At 36.4% G+C, this 8,113-nt stretch overlaps 2 protein-coding genes across 5 annotated transcripts; both read left to right on the top strand.

Annotated features, from left to right (window-relative positions):
• Positions 1-4,376, top strand: LOC101313818 (NADH dehydrogenase [ubiquinone] flavoprotein 2, mitochondrial-like). Its single transcript, XM_004303234.1, has 10 exons — positions 1-220; positions 303-341; positions 435-500; positions 974-1,090; positions 2,776-2,853; positions 2,927-3,032; positions 3,141-3,187; positions 3,643-3,720; positions 3,806-3,871; positions 4,067-4,376. Exons 1-10 carry the CDS (start codon positions 164-166, stop codon positions 4,172-4,174), a joined length of 762 nt encoding a protein of 253 aa, XP_004303282.1. The 5' UTR covers positions 1-163; the 3' UTR covers positions 4,175-4,376.
• A 562-nt stretch (positions 4,377-4,938) lies between these two features.
• On the top strand, positions 4,939-8,072 carry LOC101312944 (calcineurin subunit B-like). Of its 4 annotated transcripts, XM_004303232.1 has the most exons (7): positions 4,939-5,215; positions 5,475-5,553; positions 5,646-5,770; positions 5,882-5,978; positions 6,118-6,227; positions 7,055-7,129; positions 7,808-8,072. In XM_004303232.1, the coding sequence occupies exons 2-7, from the start codon at positions 5,484-5,486 to the stop codon at positions 7,856-7,858; spliced, it is 528 nt and encodes a 175-aa protein (XP_004303280.1). In that variant the 5' UTR covers positions 4,939-5,215; positions 5,475-5,483; the 3' UTR covers positions 7,859-8,072. The 4 variants fall into 4 exon arrangements, with proteins under 4 accessions (XP_004303280.1, XP_004303278.1, XP_004303279.1 ...); XM_004303230.1 differs by lacking the exon at positions 7,808-8,072 and having other exon boundaries at positions 7,055-7,644; XM_004303231.1 differs by lacking the exon at positions 7,808-8,072 and having other exon boundaries at positions 4,962-5,120; positions 7,055-7,644.
• The last annotated feature ends 41 nt before the right edge of the window (positions 8,073-8,113 follow it).

Genomic DNA, 8,113 nt, shown 5'->3' with positions numbered 1-8,113 from the left:
TCCCTCTCCTCCTTCCGGCCCAGCCCAGTCGCATCATCACAGCCACAGGAAACAACATCCAACGGTCCATAGCCTTCTTCCACATCCCATTCATCGGCCTCAGCTTCATCGGAAACCCCCAAATTCTCTCTCTCTCTTTCTCACAGTGAGCTGAAACCAAAAAATGCTGGGCCGACTCGCTTCAACTCGGCTCCAAGAGATCCGCCGAATCTTCACTCAGGTTAACTCCCTGCTCTGTTGCTCTTCACCCAATCAAATCACATTCGCAATCTCACTGATTTCTGATTCCAATTTCTCTGCAGCCTTCTTCTGTTCGATCCTTGTCCACCGCGCTCAACTACGTAAGTTCAAATCATTTCTTCGCTTTTGTGTGTTTCTTTCTTTGATTTGTTGAACGGATTGGATTATTGAATGAGGTTTGAATCATTGCGCAGCATATTAATTCGCCGGATAACAATCCAGAACAAGCTTGGGAATTCAGCGATGCTAACAAAGCCAAGGTATTCGATTTTCACTCCCTTGTTTCTGCTGTATTGACCTAATGCAGTAAATGTGGTTAATGCTGGGTGAATTTGTAAAATAATGTTAAAAGATAGTTGAATTCTCATTATGTGTCCAACAGTGTTGATTTTAAAGGTTTATAAACAGTGCGTTGCGGTTGTGTTCAAGAATTTGCACCATAGGTACATCATACTGCATTTGCAGCAGTCTTTGTGGTGGTTTTTGGAGTTGCAAGTCTTTGCTCGAATGCTGTTCATATGTTGATTGGGCAGTAGATTAGGAACAACGATGCCCGTGGCATTGCATTTAAGTTAGGTTGATTCAGTCCAATTTGCTTGTTATGTTTTTATCATTTGTTCTATTGATTGATGATCTTCATGATATATGATGCATGACATGTCTCACCATAGGATTCATCTTATGCAATACTTGGCATGAAAAATTACTTTATTTGGTTTATATTCATGTGTAGGTGAAAGAGATACTTTCTCATTATCCGTCCAACTACAAGCAATCTGCAGTGATTCCTCTGCTGGATCTTGCACAACAGCAGCATGGAGGATGGCTCCCTGTTTCAGCAATGAATGCAGTATGTTTCCATGAATGCTTGTTTTTATGTTTTAGCTTTCTAGTCAAATTCTATACATTTCCTCGCAACATCTTTGCAAGTCCTGCATCTCTATGGTGAATGTAGATAATGAATACGGTTCTGTTTGTTTATGTTAGTTTGACGTTTAAACTTTTGCATCCTAACAAACACTCAACTTACTTTTCATCTCCTTATCCATCATATCAAACTTCCAAACTTTATTACTCTAAGGAGTTCACTAGGGTTCAAGTTCACATTCAGAAAATAGAAGATATCTCTGGTAAAATTTAAGAGCTTAGCAGTATTGTTGCAATCCGTTCTGAGGACGTCAATGAGAAAAAATTAAAACTTTGAAGGCCTGAGTTATTCTCTCAATTTTTATGTTTTCGGTATCATTTAGACACTGTGTTATTGCAGCATTACATTTTGCATGTAGTTCCCAGACAAGAGTTCTTTTTGTTACTTTGTCTGATCAAATGAGCTTGTATCATGAGCTAGTGGTGTGTTTAGTTGTTCTTCTATTGTGAAGATTCATCGATAGATTTTTTATCAATCATTTTTGTAAAGTAGTGTAAAACGGCAATTTAGGGGCCATGAGCGGATTTGAAAGTCAATGTCTATCTAGGCGTGGACAGCTTACAAAACAAATTTCTGTTGAAGGAAATCCTAGGAAAACAAAAGGAATCTCGAAGGGTTTTCCCATGTTTGGCTGACCATGTTAGTTCCCGAATTTAAGTTAGTTGAAATGTTCAAATCGTGATCTTAAGTAGTTGAATAGGCAGGATGAGTTGAAAAGTATATATCTCAGTAACTGACTTGAACAAATCTAAATGATTGTTAATCGAGTAGAGTTCTAACTCTGAACACACTTTTGTACAGTGGACCCATATTTAGTTTTAACCACCAGCAACATAAATCATGAATTACCTGTGGATAACATAGGCCATCATGAGTTTATATGTATGTTGTAACATAATTTATTTTGATCACCTATCAGTTCAGGGTAATAAATGATTTGCACTTTTGCTACTTATCAAATAATTACTTGAACGGCCCAAACCTCAAGTTGGTTGGAGGTCTAACAAAAGTTTTATACTATTTCAAGGTGTATGCTTTCCTCACAGCATAAACCATGAAAGATTTACTATTCAAACTGTATATAACCACCTGATATAGTTAAGAATATAACTACATGATATGGTTAACAGATTTTATTGCTTGAATGTATTATTTTGGATTTTTTGGGGTTGCTGGTATTGAATATTGCTTTACCTTTCTTTGCTCTACTTCTGATTGAGGTTAAGATGTTATTTCATTGTCCTCTCAATTGAAATGTGCAAAACTTAGGTTGGTTCGATTGGTCTGACCAAACTTCTAATCCTTCTTTTGCATCACATATATGACCAAACATTTCATTATTCAGTAAAATGTTTTATCACATGATTACCAAAAAGATAATGTTTTCTCACATCTCAATGCATAAAAGCTCCTTGGTGTGCTGATTGAAGTTTCCTTTAACTTCATGCTGCTGGATGGAAATGTTAAATGCTTGGGAATGCAAGAGTCAACATGAATATTGTTTAGAATTTTTTTTAAGGATTATATAGGTAGCGAAGGTTATATTGCTCCTGTATGTGTATATGAAATCAACATTTGCGGTGATAACCTTTTCATGGATTATATAGGTAGCGAAGGTTATAGAAGTTGCTCCTATACGTGTATATGAAGTCGCAACATTTTATTCAATGTTCAACCGGGCAAAGGTGAGTGTAAATTTAGTTCATTTTATTTCATTATGCAAATTCTAGTACCCATACCTTTTTTTTACTGGTCTAGGTGGGAAAGTATCATCTTTTGGTATGTGGGACAACACCATGTATGATTCGTGGCTCACGAGATATTGAATCAGCTTTACTGAAACACCTAGGAGTTAAACGCAATGGTGAGTCCTACATGATATGTTAATTTTTCATTCTTGCTTCTATATTTCTAAGATGTTTGAAGAAAAATAGTCTGTATAAAATAAGTTTCCTGAATTACCAATATGCAGAAGTAACCAAGGATGGATTATTCTCTGTCGGGGAAATGGAATGCATGGTGAGTTGTTCTTCAACTATTGAGTGAACTGAACATTGAACTTCTAGCTATTCAGTAGTATTGGTTTTGCTTGATTTGTGCTGGAATGCTGCTGAGAATTAGAGAATAAGAAAAAGAGGGAGACTGGTGGTCAATGGATAGTTTAAGTTTAGCATCCATAAGGTTTGTAAACAGAGTGGCCGAAAATTATGTCAGTGTCTGATCTGTAAAGTTCTATCAAGAGAATTTCTATGTTTACTTTGGTACCTCAGTTGCGCTGTACATTCTATTAGTAGTCACCATTCTGCTATTTGCACTATTCGTTGGTTCACCTCTTACCATCTGTGATCTTAAATAGATACAATAGGATCTTTGATCCCCTCCTTTTACCATTTGTCTTTGTACATTGTCTTTTGAGGATTTGTTGCAATCCATTTGCATTAAGTAGACATGACATAGTTGTTGGTTGTCTGCAGGGTTCCTGTGTGAATGCTCCTATGATTACAGTGGCAGATTACTCAAATGGATCGGAGGGATATACATATAACTATTATGTGGGTCTTGACTCCGCCAGTATTGCTCTGTATCTATATACTGTATTGGAATAAATTTATATAATATTTGTTCTGCCTATTTCAGGAAGATGTTACTCCAGAGAAAGTTGTGGAACTAGTTGAGAAGTTAAGAAAGGGCGAGAAGCCTCCGGTAAGGACATTATGTATAAATTATTATTGGGCATCATCCCAGTTGTTTTATTTTCCGTGTACATACCATTGTATAACTATAGTAAACATATAAAAATATATCTCACAACTCTTTGTCCTTCCTCCCATATATGAGGTATCTTGTTAGGTTGGCTTACCCTTGTTGCTATGTATAACTTCATTTGCACATTTTCAGGCTGGCACTCAAAATCCTAAGCGCATTATGTCTGGACCAGAAGGTGGAAATACTACATTGCTCGGTGAGCCTAAACCTCCTCCATGCCGGGATCTTGATGCATGCTAAAATTATGATGTATGTTGTCTATAATAATGCAAATCTTGGGGGTTGTCAGGCTTCCATTTGCTCTGGGCACTATTGCATTTGTTACTCATATACTTGAACCATTTTTTGTATTCAAGCGGCAGTATAATTTCTGCCGGAGATGTAGTTTTGTATGCTTCCATCTTTCAATATGTTGTGGATTAAAGCTATACAGTTCTACAAATGTTTTCATTGGCTTGCCCACATTTTTTCTCACGTCCAAAAGCTACCCTTTGTATCGTGAGCACCAAAGTACTTGTTCAAACCGATTTGCAATGTTGAGAAATGTTTTATATGAGAACCAGAGCTCATACCACATGAAGCATTTTTGTGCAGTTGTTCCGAAGCCCTGATCTTGTGCATGGAAAAAAGAATTGGGCGTACATCGGCAGATGAGTACATGAGAATTTGAATTTGGAAAGAGAGGGGCGTAACATGTAGTGTCTATTCACAACGTTGCTGTGTGATACAATGTAATGGCCGAGAGTGTGGCATTTGTAGTAAACTGGTAAAATGAAAATTGAAGTCAGCCATGGAGTTTAAGCATGGGATGTGATCAATGTTGTGATATTGGTACTGGTTTTTGGTTGTGCTGAACCAACCCTTACTTTGTTGTTCAGACCAAAAAAAAAAAAACCCTTACTTTATTGTAGTCAATAACTGGGGCTGTGTCTCTGGCTCTCTCTGCCTTTGTTGGTAGGGTTAAAGAAAGAAATTGAAAGCCACATGTTTATACAGTAAATCGCATTGCACTAGTGAAAGAATTTTCAAACCGAACCAGATGAACTTGATTACTATCAACGGCGGAGAATTCCCCAAGAGAGAGATGAGGAACTGATTTGGGAGTTAACCAAAACAACAAACATCCTCATCGTCACTTCCCAAGACCAAACACTGTCAGTTTATCCAGTCTATCGATGTTGCCAAGGTAAGGCCCTTCTCTTTATATTGTCCCAAAACAAATCGTATCAATTCATTTTCATCGTCTCAGTGGAAGAAGAAGAAGAAGAAGAGAGAATTCTGGTAATCAATCTCTTCATCATTTAAGCATTTTATGTTGAAATTCCTCTCCAAGATTTAGTTTTTATGCTTCTGCCATATGAGAACTTTGGACTTTGTAAAGATTTAGTTTTCCTTATGCCACTACTTTTATTCTTTCTTTTTCAGCAGTCAACTGTGCATATAACCTTGTGAAGTAGTGAATTAGTGATTTACATATTGGTTTCTGGGTTCTGGCTTATATGTGTAAATCATTTGTGGGTTATTATTGGTTTGTTTGTAGTGAGAAGCAATGGGGAGTACCTCATCGATGCTAACACAGTATGACATAGAAGAAGTACAGGAGCACTGCCATAATCTTTGTAGGTTTTCTTTTTCTTGTTTCTTTGACGCTCTTACTTTCTTTTCAGAATAATGCAAATATGTAATTGGTCTGATTTGCTTGCGAAATCAGTTTCCCAGCAAGAAATTGTTTCCTTGTACAAACGATTTTGTCAGCTTGATCGGAATGCAAAGGGTTTCATCTCAGCTGACGAATTCTTATCCGTACCTGAGTTAGCAATGAATCCAATCTCTCAGGTAGTCCACTATATCTAGTTGTTTGAACCAGAACTGACTCTGAGTGTACCTTTTCTTTTCTATTGGTAATGCATTTTGAGTACTTCTGCTGTGTTATGTGCGTTTCCTTAGAGGCTGCTTAAAATGGTGGAAGGTTTGAACTTTAAGGACTTTGTGGCTTTCTTGTCAGCGTTTAGTGCTAGAGCTACTATGCAGCAGAAAATGGAATGTACGTCTTCTGCTCATGTCAAGTTTAATCTTTTATTGTGAACTGCTTCTTGTGAATTATATTCGATTTAGTTTAAGTTACAAGTTTAATTGCATGCTCTAGCAAGTAATTATACCAACCTAAGAACATTGTTTTTCAGTTATCTTCAAGGTATATGATTCAGACCGCAATGGAAAGGTTTCTTTCAATGATATATTAGAAGTACTCCGGGATTTGTCTGGTTCATTTCTGTCTGACGAGCAAAGAGAGGTAAAACCAAAGGTTTATCAATTCTCTCTCTCTCTCTCTCTCACACACACACACACACACACACAATTGGAGGAGTCAAATTAAGGGTTTCACTAGAAACTTTGGAGACTGGTATAGTAGTATAGTACATCAAGTTCAAGCTATCCAAAATTTGGCTGAACTTCATCTTGTCAGTTTTGTTAAAGTTATCCGCTGGTGTTTTATAAATATTATTTTTTCAATCAGATGAAAATGAGAATTTTTTTTTATCACATCGAAAACAGGTTGGAAATGTGCTGAATTGATATGTTTACTATGTCTAATTTGGACAATGCTTGACATGCTTATCACACTCCTTTGATAGTCTCAGTGCTTCTGTACAGAGTCAATGAGAATGTCTCAACTCTCAAGTAAGGAGCTTGTGGATAGTTTTAAAGTCAAACATGACATTAGATCAGTCGGAAATTCTGTTCTAATGGATTGTATAGGATATATAAAAATTCATTCAGTGGATAATATGTGATGAATATCTTCATTTTTGTACCATTTCTCACTTGAAAAATGCTTCTCTTTCTCCGAAAAAGTATATTCCTCCATCATATTTAGTATTCATAAAGTGGATCCTGTGTTCATAATATTTTCTTTCCTATTCTTGAAAGATGATTACCTCTTGATATGATGTTTTTCATAGTTGTATGTTTTGTTGTATTTAGAATTTTAGATCACTTTGCAGTATACCATGATGTGTTTTTATGCACATGTTAAACTATTCTGTTTGCCTTGGATTTCACAGCAACTCTTAATTGTACTGCATCTGCCGTTTATTCACTTTGGTCTTTCATTTGCAGAAAGTTTTGACCCAAGTCTTGCAAGAATCAGGATATTCAAGGGGATCTTATTTGACATTAGATGACTTCAGCAAGGTATTTTACACTGTACGATCATATGCATATTATGTCGCATGTAATTGGCATGAAAAGAAGGAGGTGGGTACGGTTGCTTCCATTAAAAGACATGGAATGCTCTAAATTGCTTAATTAATATAACCATATATCTATCATCTTTCTCTTTTCTCTTCCATTTTTAAACACTTAGCAAAAGAAACATGAGTTCAACCTGGTGAGTTTCCAGCTAGTCTTGATGTGTTACTTTTGGAGACTTCAGGTTCAATCAAAATCAGATTCCTGTGTGAGTATAAATAACCTTCCCCGGAAGTTAATGATAGAAAAATGAGTCTCAAATTAGAAGGAATAAAAAATCGTGTGATTTAGTCTTGTGTGAGTGTGAACTGCTCTATCTTGTATAAGGGATCAATTGAACTAGAACTTAGGAGACTGGAGCTCATCAAATTTGGCATGTATACATACGACATCTCACTTCTAGCCATGAGAATCCTACACTACTTGCATGTCCATAAGAGTCTGTTTTTCTGTATGTATTTCACGATGGTCTTGAGGCATTTAAGGTGAATAACCACTAACATGTACTTTATAGTGCACCTTGTACATCCACAATAGCTGTGCATTGTCTTTTTATTTTTTGAATTCATTTTAAACAGGCATCTGAAAAATTTCCTTAATTACTGCTCTGTTTGTACGCAGGTTCTTGGCGGTCATGGCCTAAAAATGGAGGTTGAGGTTCCAATTGACTGAGTTTACCTGGTATTTTCGTACATATTTTTAGTTTTTTTTCTATTTTTAGCTTGGTTTCCCTGTATCTGGTGAATATGAAACTCTGAAGTGGAAGCTCCAAATATCTACATCCCTGTAGAACCAATTAGATGAGATACGTTCTCCACCTGTATCTATGCTTCTCTTTGCTCTTGTTATTTCCAAATATAAACAAATAAAGAGCAAGAAGTTAACACGAATATATACTACACTTACATATCAAGTCTCCTCTCTTTT

This window comes from Fragaria vesca, linkage group LG6 (genome assembly GCF_000184155.1).
Source record: "Fragaria vesca subsp. vesca linkage group LG6, FraVesHawaii_1.0, whole genome shotgun sequence".
NCBI lineage: Eukaryota > Viridiplantae > Streptophyta > Magnoliopsida > Rosales > Rosaceae > Fragaria > Fragaria vesca.
This window is presented reverse-complemented; position numbering and strand designations above follow the sequence as displayed.

Excerpts from the sequence above, each read along its gene's own strand:
- LOC101313818 (XM_004303234.1), top strand. The coding sequence starts at position 164 with ATGCTGGGCCGACTCGCTTCAACTCGGCTCCAAGAGATCCGCCGAATC. Across the intron at positions 221-302 it reads TCCGCCGAATCTTCACTCAG|CCTTCTTCTGTTCGATCCTT; the intron begins GTTAACTCCCTG and ends ATTTCTCTGCAG. Across the intron at positions 2,854-2,926 it reads CAATGTTCAACCGGGCAAAG|GTGGGAAAGTATCATCTTTT; the intron begins GTGAGTGTAAAT and ends TTACTGGTCTAG.
- LOC101312944 (XM_004303230.1), top strand. The coding sequence starts at position 5,484 with ATGGGGAGTACCTCATCGATGCTAACACAGTATGACATAGAAGAAGTA. Across the intron at positions 5,554-5,645 it reads GGAGCACTGCCATAATCTTT|TTTCCCAGCAAGAAATTGTT; the intron begins GTAGGTTTTCTT and ends TTGCGAAATCAG. Across the intron at positions 5,771-5,881 it reads CAATGAATCCAATCTCTCAG|AGGCTGCTTAAAATGGTGGA; the intron begins GTAGTCCACTAT and ends GCGTTTCCTTAG.